The sequence below is a fragment of the Zosterops lateralis genome (assembly GCF_965231275.1).
Source record: "Zosterops lateralis genome assembly, chromosome: 2".
NCBI lineage: Eukaryota > Metazoa > Chordata > Aves > Passeriformes > Zosteropidae > Zosterops > Zosterops lateralis.
Genome location: NC_139763.1, coordinates 16,167,564 through 16,191,524, shown reverse-complemented (window position 1 = coordinate 16,191,524; position 23,961 = coordinate 16,167,564). Strand labels below are relative to the sequence as shown.

The window sequence follows — 23,961 nt, the reverse complement described above, 5'->3', positions numbered from 1 at the left end:
TTAGCCAACACAAACATAAAAGGTGGTGCTACTAACAGATATAATTTATGCCTCTGATGAGCCAAGATAAAATATTTATTTTAATTACATTTTTTGTATTTAGAGAGATTATAAAAACCTGGAACAAAACATTTTAAAGATTATTTAATGCTATTACTACTTAGATTGAAGACATCCTAAGACTGGGGTCCTAATTACAATTGCTAATTACTTGGCACTGTATGTGCATTTTTACTTCCCCTTGAAATTGCTTTCCCTGCCCTGAAAATGTTGGACTTCAGATAATACCATCAAACTAGCAGGTGAACCCAACATTCAAAATAAAAGAAAGAATTAAGCTAAGCAGTGAATCTAAACCCCACACTGTGAGCAATAATCACAGTTTTCCAGACACCTCAGCATTTCAGCGATATCTTTTCTAAGCAGAAAAAAAGATTCTTTCCTTTTTTATCTCAAAATATGTCACCTTTTTAGATTAGCTTGGCTGTGTTAAACATACTTACAAACAAAACGCCTTTCCAATGATGCAATCTTGGAGCACTGCATGCATGAGGGATCCTGCTACTTCACCTACATAGCTTGGCATGAACTTGCCTTTGTCAAAATTCAAATCTGGGACTTCCCACGAACAAAAGAATCCCCTTCTTTTGAAGTCACTGTTGTAACACCACAATTGATGGTAATAAGAACAGGAAAAGAGAATTTCAGGGTGTACTTTAAAAAAATAATATTGTAAGTATACTAATGAGATCAGCGTTCGAGTGCTGGCTGTTCCACTCTCCCTGGACTAATCACAGGCTTAACAGCTTATTTAAGTGCTTAGCTCAAATATTTGTGTTTCACTAATATTTCTAAAGATACCAATGAAAAGTACATTGCACCTGGTTCCCGATTAAACATTGTCAGGCTTTGTCTCTACAGAGACCTTAATGCCCCACTGTTAATTACAGCAGCCAACAAACACTGCAAGATATGAAAAAGGGTTACAAAATTATTTATAAATATTTAAAAGTGCTGTCCAAGGACAAGGTTCAAGCAAGAGGAACTACTCAGAGTCTATTTTCCATAATTTACTGAGTATCTAATAATAATTTCAGAAAGTGAATATTCATTTACTTGATCATCGGTGTGCCCATAAGTTTTATAAAACTGCTTTATATCACTCATTTGAGGAAGATTGATGCTTCTGTGCAATGACACAAGTTTTACCCAGGCAGTTGGTGCACACATTGGAGGTATGTCAAACAGGCTTGTTTTGTAGGACCTACCCCAGCTGTCATCCTTCACGGAACCCAGAAAGAATCCAAACCTTCTGATTCCCATTAGTTAAAACCTACAGAGGAAAGTTTCAGGTCAGGGAAAAGAGACCCTACTGCTACACCAACCTCTCAGCAAGCTGCTGGGACAGTCCCACTCCTCCATCACCCGTCCCTGTGTGTGCTGTGGTTGCCAGATGCAAGGTGAAAGGGCAGGAGAACCATCCCTTTCAGCAGGCACGTACCATCCATCATGTGAAACTGCACCCTCAACATCTACAATGTGCAAAATAATCTCTTGTATGGAATCACCAGCATGATACAAGCAGGTTTCCCAATCAGAGGAGGAGGCAGGATGTCCTGGGGGGAAAATTGTTTCCAAGGGAAGTAGTGAAGGGTAGGGGACAAGGAACACAGACAGCGGATTAGGTACGGCTATTAGGTCTGGCCAACGATGAATAATTCATGGATATCTCAGGAGCCTTTATGGTTTTGTTCTTTCTGAGGGAAATATCTATTTATTTCCAGAGGCAAGAAGTAAGTGCCTTTATTGCTTACATGCTTCTCTTTAAATACAAAACATCATAAAAGCTCTCTTAAAGCTATCATAAAAGCCTTCTTAAAGCTGGGCATTATTAAATGCTTACTTACTGTATTCCTTTCAGTTTCTGTATGCAAGATTGCTGCAGAAGTTACAAATGTGCAATATATTTTGTATTAAAATGCCAAAAAGGGGCATGTGCATGACCCTGCATGCAATTTTCAGAGTCAGCAAAAGTCCATTTTGTGGCTCTGATAGAAAGCCATATTTTTATTTTATTAAACCAGATCATACTTTCCCCTGCATAACCTATTTTTTTTGCATGGTTATATTAGTAAACTGATTTCTAAAAATGAGCTAGAAGCTTGATTTTAGTTGTCAATCAAGGAAACACAAGGCTACCTGACTATCATGAAATGTGACTAATTTTTTTCTTTCTTTCATAGGAAGAAAGAGACAATCTTAAAATTTATTTTGAAAGAGACAGTATTAACCTGCCACATTTCTGCTTGGAAAAAAGCTGTCTTCTTGTAAATCAGGTGTATTTTTAATGGCCTCAAATATTATCACTATATTGTTGGTTTTTTTCACCCATAGAGGGGAAAATAGTGAAGATTTCGTCTTAATAAGGAAGTATGAGTGATACCTACCTATTAGCTCATAATAAAGAAAAACTTAAAAGGTTTAATTCCTTCACATATTTCTATAGCCAAGGTTTGTAAAATATGTGTGTGCTGTTTGTGTAAAGGTGTACAGAAAAATTCAGCAATGAATAAAACTCCACAGAAACAATTTCTGGCAACTCTAGCGACTCCCCAGCCAAAGAAATGTTCAATTGAGTATCAGCAAGTGTCCTCTATCACGCTGTCTGTGTCCTGCTCCTTCCCCTTCTCATGGCCTCAACTCACTGGCAAGATTCTTTAACATAGCACTTACTAATTCCATCCCTTTAGGAGCCTCCTGCATCCGTCAGAGCAGCTGTTTTCCTTCACAACCCTGCCCAGATGAGTTCGCCTTGCCAACCGCTCAGCTAAAGAAAGTGCTCTGGACAATCACCTCCTGCACCAGGATGAGCATTTAAAGATGTTCTAACAGAGAAAAGTGGTAGAATTGTTCTGGCAAAAGGACCATGCTCCAGTAACTGCCTATAAATACAGTCAGGGTTAAATTAACTGCCTCATGGCTACCCTGAGGATTGGGCAGTGTTAAATGCTCTGCATAGGGTCAGATTCCATGCTCTTACAGGGACAAACACACAGAGCACCACTGCAACAGTGAGAAAAGGACATGATGAAAGAGACTATCAGGACTGAACCTCACTGAATTGTTTCCTTACACTCGTCTACTCACCTGTACTTACTTGTCTGTCTTATCACTCAACTGCATGTGCTTCAGGGAAGGAAGTTGCTAAATGTACAGCATTTTTGTGGGGGTGCTGGAATAGTATCATAAGTTTCTTAGTTGTAGGTTTGATGTGAATTGGACTTTAACCCTAGCCAGGTAAAGCTACTGTCTTGGAATGTGCTTATCAGAGGTTGATAAGAGTTGCCAAGACAACTCTAATCCTCTGCCCTGGGTTTCGATCGTCCTATTGTGTTTTCCCCCATCCCATTGTACTTCTCCCCCACATGTCCACCACCCCCCAGACCCCAGACCTTCAAGAGAGGTGTCTGACAGGGATTGGTGGGTCTCCCAGGGCCACATCCCAAATCCACCTGATTTGTGTATTGCATTTTGACCTTACCCACCTGGCTTTGTGTGATTGGTCTTGTAACCTGTATCCACCCCTGAGATTTTGGGGGAACAAAAACCCCCTGTAACCGAGGCCCGGGGTCACTCCCCAGAGGCACAGGCCTGGAACCAGGGGCTGCTCCCTGAGTTACCCGAATAAAACCTTTTCTCCCTGAGCCTGGAGTGTCCCCTCTTTCTAGCCACGGCCGAGACAGCTAAGGCAAAGGGACTGCGGAACCAAAAACCCACGCGAAGGTACTGTTGGGCGTATCACAGCTAGCAGGCGGCCCAGCTGACGCTGAGCTGACCTGAGAGACAGATACGCGAAGCAACACATTTTGAACCACAAGATTTGCAAATCTCACAATAAATTATTAACAATAACACCAAAAGCAAATACAAGCTTTGCAAAAACTGATTGCCATTATGCTTATTTTTAAAACTAGGTTTGTGGCTCTTTGCCCCCCAGGACAGAATTAAGCTCTACAAATTGGGTTGCCATTAAATAACTCATTAAATATCTAGACCAGACAAATGGTCATGTAAGTTTTTTATTAGTAATTATCCTGTTGTGTATATGATACCAATGCAGCAACTTTACCCGTTCTATTTGAATAGCATCAGCAAAATCACCTTATAAATTCAGAATTAGCAGAATTGCTGCTGATATCAGTGCCGTCCATTGATAATTAGGGTTCAGGTGAACATATCTTTCTGTTGCTGCCAGCTTTTCAAATTTGCAATGATTTTTGAAGAAGCTAATTTTATTTATCCAGACCATTTTCATTCCTGGGAACAAAGTGGTCTTTATTGCCTAGAGCTCAGGTAGATTGATGCACTGCAATGAAATCTTCTTTACATCCTTGCAAGTAAAACTGCTTTTGAATGAGTGCACAGGTGCCAGTGTGTCCCTAATGTATTTGCTTTGAAATTATGTAGCTATTTCTATTGATTCCTCACAGAGGTAATTTTCTGTGCGCCAGTGAAGTCTTCAGAATTGTATGCATTTTGTTACAATTTATCAAAGCTATTAATAAATTGGTAGGAAAGTAGCTTCCAATAGCTATATCTAAGAGGGCTGGAATAAAAAGTCCTGTAAAATTTTCATGACGACAGTTGAAAATGTCACATGAATCTTCTGCTGCTTAGAAGAAATCGTATTTTTTACAAATACAATCTCCCAAATGAATATTTGAGCATGATAAAAGACCTGTTTGCCATTCTCCTTCAGCTTCAGGGTGCAGTCATTACCAGTGTTCTTGCCCATACCCAAATGCTGTCAGGAATATTTGAAGACACTAAAAAAAAATACCTAAGGAACACAAATGTTTGACAATACAAAAATAATCTACACTGTCAATCTCATGGCCTCTTACCATTCATAGCTTCAACCTTATGGACATATCATTGAAATGCACAACCATCACGTTAACTGTAAAGTAAAGTAATTGCTTTTTATTCTTTTTCTTCAAAGGTATATTTTTTTAGACTCATTTTTTGCAAAACAAAGGCACCAAGTCTATTAGTTTAATGCCTTGAAAATGAAATCTTTACCTTCTGTTACAATTCTGACCAATATTTTCAAGGTTTTTACATTATTCTGCATGAAGGAATTAAAGGAATAACACGTGCCCATTTTTATTTCCTCTTATTAATAAATAAAACCTTTTCTAGGTTTAGCAAAGGGATTTGATTTACTGGGGAAAAGAAGGAAAGAAAAACCTTTTCCAGAAAATTTTGGAATAGATTTACGTGAGGTTTCTGCTTTTCTTCAGTCTTTTAGGTACATTTTAACTAAGATATGTTTGGACTCTATCTCATAGTGTATATTTTCCAAATAACTGGCAGTTATTTTTGGTTATCAGGTTTGCATAATGCCATCCTTCACCCTGTATCTCCCCAAATACATACCATTCTGACCTGTAAATGATCAGCCTCTACTGACTTTCTTCAGCACTTAAATAAACTTTTCCAGCACCTTCTCCAGGTGATTAGGGAGGTCACTTGCGATTCACCAAATCTGCTCCAAGTATTCTTTAGCTATTTCAAAGAAACCTCAGATACTCAAATTCTCTTATCACAGAGACCTATGGGGAAGTTCTGACCAGTTTGTGATTCAAGCTCTCACATCCATCAAAACAGTGAGAACTTGAAACAGAGTCTGCAAAGGACATGACAAAAAAAAGTTTGCTTTTTATATTAGAGAGATATTTTATGATCTTGATTTTATGATTTTGACAAAGGGACTTTTATAACTAATTCAACTGAATAAAAGGGAAAAATCTGCTATACCCTTCTATACTCTTATCCCTTTTATCTGTAGATACTGTTAAAATGGTGAATTCTACACCTTTCCACAAAATTAGGTCTTACCATTTCAAGATGAATATTACACTAACAGCTTCCTCACATACCCATTGTCACATGTGTGCACCTGTACACAGGCTCTTGTAGGAATTTCCCATTTAGCTCATTTGATCCATCCCCTTTTGTCTTACCACCTATCAAGTGCTACCTCATCTTTGTGCTGCTAAGATTACTGTAATGCATTTTACATTCTTTTCATGAGATTTCTCTCCCATTCTTCTGTCACTCACTCATTACTTCAGCCACTCCCACACATTCTCACCAATGCTGCTGTTTTCAATTAAAAGCAAATTCAGAATGAGTTAAAATTATGAGTCCTCAACACTCCTATGGATTTAACTGTGGAAAAGCAGATTAGTCTAGTGACAGACTTTTTATCTGAATCTATATCACTTTTTGGTTTTAGTGATTTCAAAAAAATACATTATTTTATGGTAATGCATCTGTGGTTGTAAGAAGTACTGTGACACCCATCTGTTTCCTTAGAAGTACCAGTCTTCTCTCTTTGAGTCTAAATAATTGGGAAGAATAAAAGCTGTCTAATGCTTTCTAGCACAGAAAGCAAAACAATTCATTACAAAAAAATTAAAAGAAACTCTGCAATCTGATAGCAAAGCAAAGCCATGCTAATAATTTATGAAGCATTCCGTATGTTTCTCTTTGATGTCTCTTATCAGCCTGGCTCACTAACTGGTCATGTAAGTGTGGTGATTTGAACTCCAGGTAACTCTATAGCAGAAGCCATTGGTGGACATAAAGATGAGGCTGACTTTGTTATTGCTGACTAAAAGGATGACAACAGACATCTGCTGCACAAGATCTGGACTAAAATAAAGTTATCGTATTATGTGGTAGAGCATAAAGGAGACCTCGCTGTTTTCAGAACTCCACAACAAAGACCCTGACTCCACATAGCCTGAATTTTATTTTTTTAACTATTTTAAAAACAGATGAATAAACCCCACAAATCTGACTGCAACGAGGTCTGCAAAGCACAAAAGAATCTGCAAAGTGACTGCTTGTTAAGCACCATTTTTTCAGTGGCTCAGATCAGTTCAGACACTGCATAAAAGGCATCCACAGAGAAACTCCAGGCTTTTGTGCATTGAGATCCTCCACTCTCTAGAGGCATGGGTTTATGTAAGTGTTCACAGACGTGACATGACACAGAAAAAAAAAGAAAACTAAATAAAATGTCTGCAATGGCTTGATAACAGTGGAAAGTAGATAGAAAGACAGAGCTAGAGAATAGTGTATTTACTATTCCAAACTGTTCTCTCTGTGTGGTTTGGAAAACTGATCAATATGGTCAAATCATCGGCTTAGTTATAAAAGACAAATACCCTTCCACTGTGAGGGCAGAGGCAGAGGGAAGAAGAAAATAGGAAAAAGCAAGCAAATTAAATCTCACACAGAAACCTCAGTAATGTAATTGTCTTTTTATCCGTTCTTGCTGCTGAACACAGCTCCACCCAGAGACCAGCCATCTTGGGGAATTAAATCATTATGGTCAATAAAGCATAAAGTGGACAGGAGCAACACCTTAAAAGCCATTTTCATGATCAGAAACACTGTTAAATACTCACATGAGAACATTCTAAATCAGGCAAAGCTACACAGCTCTACAAACAAGCTAAACAAAAGTCAATGAAGGCAAGTCATTAAAGGCTATTTAATGTATGTAATTTATTTTTACATTTGCACTTTCTCTTCCTACCAAATCTCTGATTACTTTCTTTGTCATGCATATTGTTCAGGACAAAGAAGATATCCTCTATGACTGAAAATAGCTTAGTATGTGACAAACACTGGTCCAGTTGTACTTCCCAAGATTTTGGGGTTTTTTTCACCCAGTGCCAAATTGTTCAGTGAAGTAACAATTTCTTGTGACACATCAATTATAGAATTAATTATTTTACTTTCATACAAGCACAAACAAAAGCAGCAGTATTGTGTAAATTGTTATGATTCATCTTTCTCATGGAAAGTCCACAGTGTTTTCTAGTTTATAGTTTTTTTCCCCACACAAATATTTATGTCCAGCAAGCGAAAACTTTTAAACAAACTGTAAAGCCTTTTAACAGGAGCAGGAAATTAAGTGCACCTCAACTATAATCTGTTCTTTGTAACATGGTACACAACTCTTCTAAATGAAAACCAACTGTTTACTTACCATCTCACTCTATGGCTTTTGAAGATTTAGGATAAATCCTGGCACTATTTTTTTTCATTTCTAATCTTGAATAATTTCACACAATTGTAGAAAAAACACAGATCTAAAACTATTTCTTTTCTGTTCTGTCATCTTTTTCTGCTTCACCAGAATGTTAAGCGTGGCTAAATCTTACATGTTTAGTTCAGTAAGTTAATTTAGGCACATTACCTCAATCTAAAACAAAAATCTAATTCACAATCCTACAAGAAAAATAATTTGCACACCAAAGAGAGATATTCAGAACTGCTACTTTCTTAAACCTTCCAGTTTATTCTCTAAGCCATTATATTTGTTACAGAGATCAATTTACAATTTATGTTGATCTGCCAGCAGATTCAAATTAAAATTAATTGTATAAATTTGTAAACTCAAGACTACACATTGGCTGTTCTCTGCTTAAAATTCATTATCAGGGTAAGGCTCTGAAGCACAAGAGGAAGGGAGATGTAGGGCTCTGAAGTCTGTGTAATGTTTCACTGTCAAACTAGCTTTGGTTTAGCAACAACACTGTCAAAGGCACAAATACTAATTTTATGGTAATTAAATTATGTCAATTTAAAAACTGTATCACTGCTTACAGGAGAAAAATATTGCTTTTACCTTACTAATAAGTGTGACAACATCACCTTCCCGGATTGTGAGCTCATCGTCGTTCTGTGCTTCATACGGAAATATCACTTTGCAATACTCCTTGTCTGAAAGGAAGAACATTCACTGTGATAAATTATCACCTTATAACAACTGCTTATTCAAGGGTGAATAATCTTCATAAAATATTCCATTAGTGTCTCTTTGTGCTGCCTTATTTCCTTGCCATCTTTCTCTTTGTATTTTAGACCTTCATAAACAATATGAAATATTTAAAAAATGGCACGCTGACAAGCATTCCCACACACGTCATCCAGGGAGTTAGCTCTGTAGCCCCTAGAACTATCATCTCAAATAAAATTGCTCCAGATAGCAACCTGCCACAAACTCTTTCCCTTAGAGTAAACCTGTATCTGACACTTCCTTCCACAGCTCCACTGGTATGGTTCCCACCAGATGGCATAAACTGGAAGCATAAAGGAAGCAGTAGGTTGTCATGGCCTATCTATTGTGCACAAGAAAGCAGATACTTATGAATCTATAAAGCTGGTGCAAAAATAAATAATACATTAATAAATGTTGATGCATTAATAACTATACCACCTGTACACTTAGTGTAAGATTTTTGAGCATTACTCTAAAGCTTCCTTGACTCTTTTTCCTTTACTGTCTATAAATAAGGGCATCATTTCAATTTTCATCTGGAAAATACAGGAGCCAGCACTCCTACTCAGAAATCATAAAAAGCAGTTGTCATGAAAAGCAGTTATTTACATGTTGCTGTGCAACAGATGAGTATGCCAATGTGCCTTACAAATAAAAAGGGAGTATCTTTTACAGCTGTTAAACTATGCATAAAAATATGTGATACTCTAAGACAGCAGGTCTTAAAGGACCAAGTAAACTACTTGACTGTTTGTAGAAGGGCATAAGATCTTGTAAAAATGTTCACCTCACTTTAAATGTCTCAGTTTTGATGATCTCTGTGTCTAGTCAACTTCCATATTCAATGCAGAGAAGTATTGGCAGGCCACAGAAATATAAACTAATTTGAAGTAACAGGACCTATTCTTTAATACTTACTATAACAAGAACCTGCATTATCACACTTGAGGGTATCTGAGGCTCCACCAGGAGATCAGTTCAGCTGCCCAGACACTAAGTGCCTTTTCAGACACATGTGGGTATGTAAGACACATGCATAGTATGGCTGAACCTATGGAATTGCCAGGTCCCTCTGGTCTGACAGCTGGAGGCAAGTCAAAACAAAATACCCTGAGGGTATCTCAAACAGCTCCAGATGCAGGCTACTGATTTCAGCCTCCAAGCTTTGGTCTTGTGTCTAAATTTAGATTCAGGCATCTGATGTTAGAATCCAACCTGGTCAGTGCACTACAGTCAATGGAGATCAAGTCACTAAAATGAGCACAGCCTTGAAAGCCACTCCTGACTCCAAGAGCAGACACCTACATTTGATTAGCTGAACCATGATCTGAACTCCCTGGACAGCAGTGACAGATCTCCAGTGGGACCACCCCCACAAAAGTCCAGATACCAAACTCGCATGATTATAACCCAAACTTAGGGCTCTGACACAGAAGCTCCATCCAAACTTCTAAAGTTTGGTGAAAGGAATATCAACCATAAAGAAGCAGCCCAGAAATGTTCATCTGAAAGTCCACTCTCTGTAAGCACCATCAGCCTGAGAAATTAAATAGTACTAACAGGGAACAGGAAAAGTCTTCTTCAGTTCATACACTGTCACTCAGACACAGCACGAATTTCATGTGTCATTGGTTCAAGTAAACAAGAACTTCTTAGGCTTCACCGATTTCTTATTCTGAACACAAATGTTTGAATTTACCCATGACCATTTCAGCTGGTTTTCTGGCCATGCCCTATATTACATCTGCCTGAGATGGACTTAATTTTCTTCACAGCAGCCCACAGGGTGCTGTATTTTGGATTTGTACTAAAACTGCACTGGTAACACACTGGTGTTTTGGCTATTGCTCAGCATACCTACACAGCTTTCTTTTTTTCTCCCTTTTCTATCGCCCAGTAGGCCAGGGTGGGCAAGAAGCTAGAGGGGACAGAGCAGCTGACTGAAGATGAGTAAAGGGATATTCTGTGCCATATGGCTCCTGCTCAGCAAATAAAAATGGGTGGGCTTTGGGGATGTTGGTCTATGAAGTTTCCATTCCTTGGAGGCTGGCTGGCCAATGATCCACTGTAGATGGTGAATGAACTGATCTACTGAATGGTCGTTGCCTTTATGTTGCCTTTTTTTATTTCTCTTTCATTTATTTATCAAACTATCTTTATTCAGGAATTTTCTTGCTTTTGCTTGCCCTGCTTTGTCCCTTATGGGGAGCAAGTGGCTGGGTGGAGCATAGGTTCTGGCTAGGGTCAACTCACCACACCTCCTCTGGTGTCTCTGAAGAAACAAAATTCAGGTGAAGACAATGAACAAAAGTTTTGCGGAAAAATAAGTGAACAAGGAAAAAATCCTTTTCCTTGTTCTGAAAGCAGAGAACACTATGAAATAATCATTTGATGACTTTTCCAAACCACTGGGCATGTGAGAAACACCAGGTCACAACTCAGATTCAGAGCATGAAAGGGGTGTCTAATTGTTGCTTTACGGCATTCTGAGGAAGGGTTGGGATGTCTCTTTGTGGACTTGGCTAGGATGTTCCACCTGCTCCCTTCCTTGTCTTTGAGACAGTATAATAACATTTTACAAAAAGGTGGCAGAAAGCTGAAACACAATAACTTAGGTGGATGCAAAGCAGCATGTAGATAAATATGACATTCGGCACATTCTACACTTCAGTGGCATGCTACCTTAAATTATCATCATGGGGTTTTTTCCTATTCTGAGTATTTCCACACTCCAAAAAGCAGCTGTGCTAAATAATAGATTCAGTGAATTAGTCCAGAGTTGATGTGGATGTAATAGCGCACTAAAGAAGCTGAGTGCTGCACACACAGGCAAGTCTCTAGTTACTGGGAACAGGCTTAGCATTTCTTTTCTGGGATACAGAGCTGGCTGGATTCTCAGAAGTAAACAACACCTGAGCCCAAGAGGGATCATTCCAGAACATCCATGCTCAGACACATACATTGATTCTCCATTCAATAACAGCATCAGCTCAAGATTAAGTGGGAAGCCAAGCACAAAGTACAGCTAAAAAATCGCGAACAGCATCACTTGGACAGGATGTCTGCAGTGCAGCTTCTGCTCAAGGTTTGGATGAATCCCACGTGTTTCAGGTTAAAAAAATGTTTTGGATAGCAAAGGGCTTGGGTATCCTGAGTCCTGTAACAGATGAAGCTCCCTCAGGTCTTGCTTGCTATTTGGAGACTGGGTATTTGAATTGTCTTTCAGGATGAAGGCCCTTATAGACAAGAGTGGAGAGAGGGCTGTGGTTTCAGCACCTGAAATACCAATTGATGATCAGGAAGTAAGTTCTCTCTAGCAGATAGCTACACATCTTGTCCTTCTAGTTTTGACGTGAAGAACTCTGTTGTCCCATGACCTGTCCACTCTCCCCACCAAACTCTTCAACTTTTCTTTTCTTTTCTTAAAAAAAAAAAAATCCAAATAGCAGCAAAACAAGGAATTAAACTTTAGAAAAATATCAAAAATTAACCAAATGATGATGTGGTTCATAAAGAGCCTGGAGACAAAATTCTGAGAAGCACAAGAGGGAGCTGGGAGAGGCTTGTGGCACCCCTATGCTCTGAATGCTGGCACAGGAACACAGAGGGAAGGAACAGCCATGGAAGAAGAATATGGCTTATATACACTGGAAGTCTGGACTTCCTGAGTATAATTCAGACATACATTAAATCACTGAACCCATTGGATCATGCTGCAACAGAGGTCTCAACATCACAGATGGGTTGGGAGCAATGTAAGTAACTGGACAAAGTCAGCTTTCAAACTTCTCCTAAGGGATAGGTAGACCAACATGATTTAAGCAAGCAAAAACAAAGCCAACAGAACTCAAAATAATGTGAATCTTTAAAATCAGATTAATAAAAGCAGAGAAAAATCTTACAGGCTATGTCACATCAGTACTAAAATTGTCCTTACTCAGCAAGGTACTGAGGAGGATGTAGAAGCACTTAATGTCAACAGTGTTGTTTAGATAGGAAGGAAGAAAAGATAAAAGAAAAACCTAATTTCAGACACAGCATTGTATAGACCACAATGGAATTTGCTGAATTTGGGATTTTCCAAATGAGAAAAAAAAAAGAACAGAAAAATACTAAAAGTCAAAACAACATATCCTATTATATGCCTGGCAAATAAACTTAAGCTAAATTAAAACTTCAAACTAAGATACCAATAATAAGTATCCCTCAGCTGTAGATGATAAATCTTATTTTTACATTTGACAACTAAAGTTGGGTTTATACATCAGAGAGTTCTTCCAGAAGCCTCTTTTTCTCCTCCTGACCTGATAAAAAAAATCTGTTCATAAACCCCCAATAGCAGATATCTTGGAAACAACGAGGGAGGAAAAAAAGATGATACTCATGAGCTTTTCAGTCCTATTTTATCAATTCAGCAGTACTCTGTCAGACCACAGTCTCTCACTGCACACTCACAGCTCCTCCCAACCACGGGCAAAGAGCACTGCTCAAGGAACTGAGTCAATGGATAAATCTGAAGAGAACAAAATCTTTTATGGGAGTTGTTACCATGTATCCTTGTGCAACACTGTCTGTCTCCAAGCTGAAAATGTGGCCTTTTTGATACAGTCTCAACCCACAAAAAATCTTTGTCTCAAGAGGGAGAACAATAGCAAGGGATGATCTTCCTACAGAGCATGGCTGCCTCATTACCCAGGCCATTGCAAGGACAGTATTTCACTGGCGGAATTCAGGGGCTCCATATGCATTTACAACTGCAGGGTAAAGAACTGATGTCCATCCACATACCTGCTCTGTGACCTGGGGTGCTGCAGTAGTACAGCAGGTAAATTCATTTGTTTGTATTTTGAGAGACTGGTTAAATATTATACTGTTCCAGCCAGATCTGAGCAAACTCCATTTACTGTATCAGTGAACCCTGTCTCACTACAGAACTGTGACTCTTCTGTTTGCTCTCCTGCCACACTCTTAGGATGAGCTGAGACCTTCAAGAAGGCAGTCCACAGACAAACAGTCATTCAAGCTCAAATCTCAAAGGGGACAGTGACTCTGGAATTTGCTTTTCCTCTTAGGGCAGGATGACACAATCTCTTACTTTCACTTCTAGTGTTGTTTCTTTCTACTGTTAATTTTTGAGGTTTAAATATTTCCCCATCAGTGAAGTCTAAATCACAGAACAATCAATATGGACACAAACAGTAGTATTAAATAAAAAACCAAACAGCATTAAGGTAGTTTAATGCTGTTTAAACTTCCTCTTCTTGAGTTTAAACTTCCTCTCTTTGCCTATCACCCATAAAATGTTTCTGAAATGCAGTAAAACATACAAAATCCAGAGAAAATTTACATAATTATTACCAAAACCACAAACCAGACAAATAAATCCAAACACTATACTCAGCAGAATTTGGTTTTACTCTTGATTGCTACACTCAAGACTCATAAATAGAGTGCACTAATAAATATTTTCACAGAACTTAGTCAGATGTAAACTGTCAAAACACTGCCTTATTAAAAAAAATAGAAACAGAAGTAACTATGGTCCTATTAATACATATTCACTATTCCTTATACCTTCTGCATCATGCAAAAAGATTAGTTTGCTATGATCTTGGTACTCCTATGCAGTAGCTTAACACAAATTTTAAATAGTGAGTGGAGTAATCAAATTAAGTGCTGTGGTCAATGCACTCTGTGACTTACTGCCTTTGCAATTTTATTGTGTGCTTATTTATACTCCATTAGTGCAGTCTCAGTAATCTGCAGCAGCTCTCAGATATTGGGGATGTTTTTGTTTTGCTGAATTTTAGAATCCAACAGAGCTACTTCAAAACTTACATAAACTTTCTACAACATATTCTTTTCACCACAAGCCACTCACACTAAAAGTAAGCTATTTAAGAGAAAACAATACATCTCACTCCAGAAACAGGATTGTAAACACTCATGCATTAATCCTATCTACATGACAGAGATGGAACTTTAAGAGCAGAATACTCCTCTGAATCTAGGAACTCACAAATCTAAACCAAACAGCTCTACCCTTTTCTGTTCAAAGACATTCCCTCATTTGTAAAAGGTTAGTGATGTTTTCCAAGGGATCACTCAAGGCCTGTAAAGATTTGTGCCTTCACTGTCCTCTTCCTTTAAGCAAAAAGTCCTCTTTGGCCTTGAAGAGTCATTTGTTTATCCCACAAAATCTTAAATCTGTTTCTGGGGAGATTCACACAGAGTATTGTTGGGAGACGCACCTTAGAGAACGCACACCTTGGCCTTTTGCTTCAACCAACTCACCCCATAGCAGAGCTTAGCCCATCTTGGATGTTCCAAGAGAAGATGGCACATCAAGTGCCTCACTGCTGATCACTGCCCTGTCACATCAGAAAAGCTATAGAAAAAAAGACTGGAATTGAAGTGTGAGAAAAGTCAGCAACCATCACTCTTTGCTGAAGCCCCATGGGCAGAGAGGGAAGATGATGCTGGTACCTGCTACTTTGCTTGCAGCATTCATTTTCAAGAGTAATCCCAAAGGAATCTAAACCATATATCCAAAACCTCCCTCCCCATACTGAGCTTAGTCTATGGATCTTCTGTTTCTTGCTATTTCCTTGAAGAATGGCACAGTATCTGTTTTGTTCAGCAGTTAAAGGCTCCAAGAAAGACTGGGACACTACCATCCCAGGCAAAAGGGAAAGTACTTGAGGTCCAAGGTGGAATGATACTTTTGTGCTGAACACAGCCAATTAGAGCATTCACCAGTTTTCTGAGACTGCAAACTTCCCTAGACTGAATGCTTTTTCAAGCTTATTTGTGGTAAAAAGTAAAAATTGAATTTTTGAGAAATGACAAATACTAGGCAGATTATAGTTCTGTGCCAGTCTGAACATACTCCTCATTTCTGACTATCAGACATTAACTTTATTATGAGTAAATTATTCCTCTGCCTATATTAAACACCAAACCAGACTGAAGCATGTTTCATTTGCAGTGAAAGGTTTTTCAATTTAAGTGAAGGACAACTTCAGCTGAATGAAACGTGTCTTCAATGATGTCATTTGAGGCTAAGAAAATTATATATAATTACATTACATCAGACCTTCCTATAGATGTGCTTCTCTTTCCCAAGTACGAACAGAGATGCCAAGAATTCTACTGAGGCCTCAGAGATTTCAGGAAAGATAAAATAATAAGTAATGTAGTTTAGTTAAAATTCAACAACATACTGTGCAAGTAAGTAGCCCACCCTTCTCACCAACTCTGATGAAATCGATGTTGAATGAAGACATTAACAGAAGAAGGATTTTTCTGAACAAAAAGATGAGTCTGAGGGAAATAACAAAGAGGTAAAAGAAGGACCATCCAGACCCTCAAAGTTTTGATGGAAAAATGTCTCTGCAGTCAGAGCTCAATGGATCACAGAAGATGCAGTTTTGTAACCACTGGTGAGAAGGTTTCCATACTCAGTTTATAAATGTGAAAGTTTGAACTTCCCATACCCTGGGAGCAGCTTCAGCTGTCAGAAGTAAGAGCTGATGTGGAAAGGAGCAGCCTGGCTTCTCACACAAGGGTTAATGCTGCAGGTGGGAAAGCCCCTGGACCAGCCCTTCCAACGGCACCTGCACTCAGGTCAGCTTGAGCTGCTCAACCTGCAGGTTGGCAAAGGTAATTCCAAAACATGCTCAGGAGCCCTCTCCTGCATTACCAGTTCACACATTTTTTAGTACTTCAAGTCTTCACTTCCTCAGGGCAATTGAATTCTTGCACTGTTTCCCATTAGAGCCTGCTGGCACGGGGGAACAAGATTAGAGGATGAAGAAAGTCAAGGATTGTGGTGGAGCTAATGGAAAATAACTCACTGAAAGCTCTTCTAAGCTGCTTTTGCAACTCTGAGCTGAAAACCTGTGCAAACCAGTTTGTAACCACACACTTCCCTCAGACAGACACTGCTCTGCTGATCCAGATGCTTTCCTACATATGTCTATATGTGTTTCAGTTCTGAGACAAAACGTTATCTGCTAACTATCTAAAAGGATAAACACATCAGGGAAGAAGGACTGCGCAAGATTTAAAGAAAATCAACTCTGTTGTATTCAGCTTCTTTTCTAAGGTATGGCTATGTTCTCTTCCCTCTTATTATTTTCCACCAGAATCTGTAACATTTAGTTGTAACTTTATATAAATAAAATCGAAAGATGGGGAATATATATGTATATTATTTGGTAAGCTAGTTACATATGCATCCCTAGAACTGCATAGAGACATACCTGGAAAATTTAATAATTACTTTTTCATTGCTAAGTACTGAAATGATGAAAAAAGAACTGAAGGTCAGAGAATTAGAGAACAGTTTGGGTTGGAAAGAAACTTCAGGATCGTCTAGTCCCAATGACCCCTGCCAAGGGCAAGGACACCTTTCACTAGACCAGGTGGCTCAGAGTCCCATCCAGCCTGGCCTTGAGCACCTCCAAGGATGGGGCACCTGCAGCTTCTCCAGATAACCTGTTCCAGTGCCTCACTACACTCACAGTAACAATTTTCTAACATCTAATCTAAACCTGCCCTATCTCAGTTTAAAGTAATTTCTCCTTATCCTATCATTACATTCCCTTGTAAAAATTCACTTTCCAGCTCTCCTGTAGGTCCCCTTCAGGTACTGTAAGGCTGCTGAAAGGTCTCCTTGGAGCCTTCTCTTCTGATTTCCCATACAAACCATGCATATAGTTTATTTCTGCTAATAAAGAAAATAGATTTTTTTTTTTTTTTTTTAAGAACGAGGAAAAAGGCAAGGGCATTTCTCACAATGAGAGAAATTTTTCTGTGACCTACCTACAAGTTACAACCTGAATTTGGATGTTATTCAACTCTAATTAATTCCGAAGTATCCTCAAGGCTGAAAGTTGATCACATAATTTAATTTGATTTTTGGTGGCAGAAAACTTGCAGTAGGGTCACAAGAGCAAAAACAATTCAGAGGATTCTGTGGTACAAAGCATTTTGTCTAAGTATCACCTACTCAAAATTTATCCTAAATATATCTATCTGCATCCTCACTTTTTTAATATACAGGACACTCTTTTAACCAAAAACAGAAAAGCATTCAGCTTGCTTTTAATAGCACAAAGTGCAAAAAAGAAAAACCTATGAAACCTACTTTTTGTTCTGCTGTCCACTTCTATTTTTGTTGGCTCCTGAGTTGCTGTGGCTGGAGGTAATTTCTTCCCAACATTCTGAAAAAAAAAATTATTCTTCTTTAAAATTTGCAGGTTCAGTTAAAAGTTGGACAACATAAAAAATAGTAATGGAAATACAAAAATATATGAGTAGAAAAGGGACAGTAAAGGAAAAGAGACAAATGATAAACTATACATATGTTTGTTACTGGGGATTAGCTTTGTTTTTAAATTACAGAGAATTCATAAAAATGTGATCCTCCAATTTCCCTTTACTAATGTTTACTAACATTTTAAAAATTATAACCCCTTAACACTTCCCTGAGTTTCCGGGAAGACTCACAGAGGTTTCACCGGTGGACTGGATACTAAGCAATCGATGAAATTAGGGAAAAGTGTTATTCAGTACCAAAAGTAAAGCTGAAAGAAGCAGCAGGGAGGAACTCACTTGACTCCTGTTCATACAAGGAGTATTTATTTCAGTCATGCTAGATTGAGTGTGATTTTTATATTGACAATATCTCTTTCTTATTTTCTTATTTTTTATTTCTTTTTAGCAAAAGTAACTAATTTACAGTGGAATAATTTATAATAGGCAGTAACCTGCCTCAGACAGGTAAGCTGAAACTGTAAACAAATACTATCTGCCCCCACCAAAATAAAATAGAATAAAATCAGTGATATTTATCTTTATGTACATTCTCCTATTATTATATGCATGCCATCCTCTCTCTCTTAGCTTGCCACCCTATGGAGAAAGTTTTCTATCTTTAAAATCCTAGCAATGTGTAGATGAGAAAATAAGCATAACTGTTTCTGAAAAGCCCTAGCTGCCTTTCCTGGCAAGGAAAGCTCCTCCATGCTTTCATGATCACCTGAGTAAAAGTTTAGAGACCAGAGTGCTAAGACCTAGTCTTGGAAGCACTGAGTACTGTAAGGACCACAAGAAAACACTGGTCAATATAAGAGGTAACAGGAGTAGAGCTCTTTGAATAGCTGAAACATTCCAAGGTGTATAAAGAATACAGAGAGCTCCACATTGATAATGATGTGTCAAAATGTACCTATGAAAAGGATTCAAATACACACAGGGCTTTCAGGCTGGTAAAAAGAGCATGTAGGGAGGAAAGACAGTTGAGAGAGTTGTGCACAAGACAGTCATCAAATCCATGTTGACAGCAATGCAGACTACAAATTATAATACACAAAAGCATCCCATTGCAACTTAACTTGCAGGTGGAAGCAGAAAACCTGACCTTCTGATGAGCTTATAACACCAATCAGAATTCAGAGTTTGTGACTGCTACGGAAGAGAAACGCACAACAAAACTCTAGAGAACCTCCTGAATTCTTCTCTGAAGTGGGAATGAAAGATAAGAAGCACCAACTGAACCAGTGGTTAGGGAGGTAAGAGAAAAATAGGAGATGGCAGATATCTGCAAATCAAGAGAGGGCAAAACTAAGAAAAGTGAATGACCTGGTAGTGCTGGAGGAGTTTAAACTCAAGAAGGATGATGATAAACCTGAGATCCATCTGCAAAGCAGTGAAAATTGTACTGAAAGAGATATAATGAAGAATTTGAAGCCATGAGTCATTTGCATTTACACAGATGAAAGTACAGAATGCGTTCAAGATGAAAGCAAGGCTGGGAAGGCAGCTTCTGGTTCAGAGGCAAACAGGGCAGTTCAAGAGAGCTGCACATCACAGTACAGGCTTGGTCATGATCAAACTTTCATTCACACTTCTGCTTCATGAAATTGCTTAGGAAAAAAATGAAAGCAGATACTCTAAACTGCATTGCAATTTGGCTTGTACAGATATGCTCACTAAATGAATAAACCTTTTAAATTAGGGAAGGTTTTGGTTTTTTCAAAGATTAAATCATTATGCAAGACCAATCAATTAAAGGAAATATTTTAGTAATTGCTTTACCATACATGAATCATTGATTTTATGCCATGAAACCAAACACCATATAAACCCACAACAGGCTAAATTTTAACAAGCTACAGATCACAACAAAAGAATCATGGGCAAAAAGGAAGATATTTGTGTATCCTAGTGGAAAATCCATTATGCAAAGTTATTTCCTAGTGTATAGAAGCAGATGCAAGAGCAATGCTTGAAAACATTAATTCATCTGTTCATTCAGAACAAATGCCTGTGCAGGTGATAAATCAGTATTGGGAAGCAACTTGTGAACAGAAAAGGGAATACTATCTAAACAAGGCTGCTCTTTTATTAGGAGCTAGGAGGAATAATTCAAATAATTTTTATGAGGGTTACACAGGACCCACTCCAGTGAGAAGGGATACCTGAATTTGTTATGGGACAGGGAGAGAAGACAAGTGGAAGTGCTATTCCTTAATTGTCAGGGGACTGCACTCTGGGATTTCTAGGGGTGAAATGAGCATCACTGATAGGAAAAGGGAATAAAAATTGGTAAATCATGCAAATCTGGTTTCAGGTGGACCTGAACTGCCAAGGTGTTTCATTCATCCTGTGAAGTGGTCCTAAAAGGAGGTGGGGCTTTAAAAATTATTATTTGTTTATGTTTCCAACTGGTCTACATTTGCATGGAAAATGTGTCACCACTTTCTGAAAACACCTCCATGAAACTTTATATAGTACTTATTTGTTCATTAGGAAACATCCAAGATAAACTTTCCTCACTCTAAGAGACACAGAATCCTCTGTGATCTAGTCAGTCTGATGGTTCTGCTATAACAGGTTAAAAACCTCAAGTACAACTAAGGATTGTGTGCTGGGAGTCCCAGACCAAGCATTATTATCACAGCTACCATTTTCTCAGACAAAAGAAAACAAAAATGGGAGACAGTGACATCTCCCATATAAGCCAGACACTTTCCTACTGTCTCTCCAACTGTTCTATGTCACTCATACTCCCATATAGGTCAAATAGCTACCAAGTTTATTAGTGGTGTGGAGAACAAAGGAAGTCCAACTTAAATTCTTGCTGATCCAATACACATCTTCACGACATAGACTTTTCTTTCCCAAAACTGTCATTACAGGATATTTAATTGTCTTCTTCAGTTGAAGGCCCAGTGCAATTTATCAAAACCTTCACTTCTAAAAAAAGGAATAATGGGAGCAAAGAACACTCAGTAAGTTGAACTGAAGATTTCAATATAATTTTTTCTCCTCCTCTGTTCTTCCTTTACATAAGGAGATGGTCCAAACCCTTCTAGACATAATGATCTATGCTACAAAATACTGATATACATCTCCAGCTTTGCTGTTAGTCTTTTACCTGATTCATTCCTACCTATCAGGCTCAGTATTCCCAAGAAGCAAGCACATCTTACCCCTTTTGGGACACAGGCACAAAACAAGACTGAGAACTTGAAGGAATTTTGGGGAATTTAGATGTTCCAAATCCAAGAACAGGATCCTCAACCCTGTCAGCAATCCCTGACGTCTCCCAGTATAAACTGTCTCACTCCATTTACCTAAATCTATCATGTTGTCAATAATGTTTGCAATTAGAAGTCAAATGCAGCATGAACCAGAATGCCCATAATGGCATCTCCCAGCAGTGTCCTAAATACCAGGCTGCAAAGACAAGTGAAGTTCTGCATTTTCTCTCTAAAGCTGTATCTTGGATTGTTGGCTGCAGAATGGTGTTATCTCCAGCAAGATGAGTAGCATATCATTCTGTGCCTTTGAATCTCTAGCCTGGTGGTACAGAGACACTCCTAAATATTCTTTCAGTTTCCATCTATTCTCCTCCAGCATGCTGATTATCATAAATTTCTTTTCTAGGTGGTGCTATGAGCCTTGTTCCACTTACATTTCTCTGCAGATATCACTCTGACTTGCTTAGTCCTGTCACACAAGAAAAATGTAGAGGAAAACCACAAAACAGTTTGTGTTTTCTGACTCCAAGCCTAAGTTGACTCCCAATACAACAGAATAATATCAACGAAACAGGCAGAATGTTAATCCAACTATTTCTGCAAGGCAACCATAATTAGATTATTTAGCTGTCAGACACAAATTTCACTAATCTCCTGACAAGCAAATCCTAAAGATGAAAAGGGATGAAGTGCCCTCTTGCTGCAGAAACAGCTGATAAAAGCATGAATAATCACCACAATTTGGCATACAGATATTCAGAGGGATGAGACAGATTTAGCAGCAACCTGGCAGTATTTATGCTTAGGTCAATGAAGCCAGTGGAAGGACAGTCCAGCACTAAATAACCAGTTCTGTGGGCCTCGATGGCATTTTGGTACACAGCAAATCTGTATCACTGCAGACCTCTGTACCATTGATACTGAATTAACAGTGATTGCAAAAATGGTTGAGGTGGCACACAAAGTCAGGTAAATGAGGCAATGGTACAGTCTGAACAGTCTCATTTTCTTTCCTGTATATATTTTGTCTCAACTGCAATCCCCGTAACAGCAGGGAACAACACAAGAGAAGCAGAACCTGAAAAGGACAGTATACAAGTGAGTTTTTATCACTTAAAGCTATTGTTCCCTACAATTACTGAGCTCTTACCAGAGGGAGAAAAGTACACCTGTGACCAAGTTTTTCCCTTCAGGATATTTTAGCATTGTACTTCAGGGTTTTCTGTTGTGTGCTTGAAATCTGACTTGTCTATTTACTTTCATTTTTCAGGTCTAATGTGACTAGAACATTTCACCTGAAAATTCTAATTGAATTGTCATTTGAGCATAGATAGGTCCATACAGAAGATTCTGTCATACTTTGCACCGAAGTAACACACTTATCAATTGAGGCTCCTTTAACAAGATAGGCTTCTTGAAGCAATAGCTTTTTTACCCAGGAACGAGGAAAAAAAGAATTTATTCAGCATCATTATTTATTTTGGAAAGTGTAGTGAGGTCTTTATCCTATATGCAATGTTTTGGAACTGCTACTTGGAATATAACTCTATGAAGATATTCTTAAGGAATACATCAGAAATTAAAGAATTCATTAAAAGGGGCTGTATGAGCTGGAAATTAGGCTTAACATAGTTCATCAGTTTGAATAGTGAAAATACAACAATGTGCATTGGTGCTTTATACATGGGAGGAAAAGACAGTTAGGTATGTTTTGAACTTTTAGAATTTCAGAAAACCTCAATGACTGGGTCAGAGGAAAAAACAGGGCACGTTTCCCTGACCACAATACTTCCTCTTAACTCAACTAGTATATTTAGATGTGGCTTATATGCATGAGAATTTTCTAATATATAGGTCTATATGCAAATCCAGGGCCACTATTAGTGAGAGTATAAATGCCGTATTCTTCAATATGTCTTTACACTCCATTTTGCAACTGAGAACATTTGTTCACAAAGCAGCAGAACTAGTTTTTAGAGTCTTCTAGCTCTGGCTTAACAGGAGCAGAAACAATCTTCTCACTGACTATGTAAAATGCTGGTGTGAAGGAGCAGCCAAATTAATTTCTTTTTTTTTCCAATATGTATCAAGTGCTTAAGGAATGTCATCAAGTCCTCTATCCATCCTATCAGTTCTGCCTTAAAATCTAAAAAAGAGCCAAAATCTAAAAACCCCAAAGACTTTCAGATGTCAAACTGATCTCACTCTGTCAGAAAGAAAATAAATGTCCAAGATTTCATATTTTCCCATGCCACCAATAGTCAGCTCCACATAAAGCCCTTTCTGTGACAGCATGAGCAAGTATTGCTATCCTGAGATTTCCCAAAAGGACAGAGTTAACACTTTTCTGAAGGGTTACCAAATGGGACTTAAAAAAGGGTAATGGGAATTTTAAAAAACATTTATGGAGAAAACAAAAATTCTTGAAGAAAAGTGAACTAAACACCTGTCTACACATTTGACGGCCTCAGTCATTTACAGTAGCTTCTTTCTCTGTAACTACTTTCTTCACAGCTTTGTTAGAAAGACTATCCCCCAGCATGTACA

General features: G+C 38.3%; 1 protein-coding gene across 7 annotated transcripts in view; it reads right to left on the bottom strand.

The window, feature by feature from the left end:
- SH3KBP1 (SH3 domain containing kinase binding protein 1) overlaps positions 1-23,961 on the bottom strand; it is a 212,329-nt gene that overhangs the window by 44,284 nt on the left and 144,084 nt on the right. For all 7 annotated transcript variants that reach the window (XM_083855052.1, XM_083855046.1, XM_083855047.1 and 4 more), the window contains 2 exons: positions 18,015-18,090; positions 8,711-8,805 (listed from right to left, as the gene is read on the bottom strand). In XM_083855052.1, the coding sequence (XP_083711178.1) occupies positions 8,711-8,805; positions 18,015-18,090 (171 nt within the window). The remainder of the gene's footprint in view (positions 1-8,710; positions 8,806-18,014; positions 18,091-23,961) is intronic.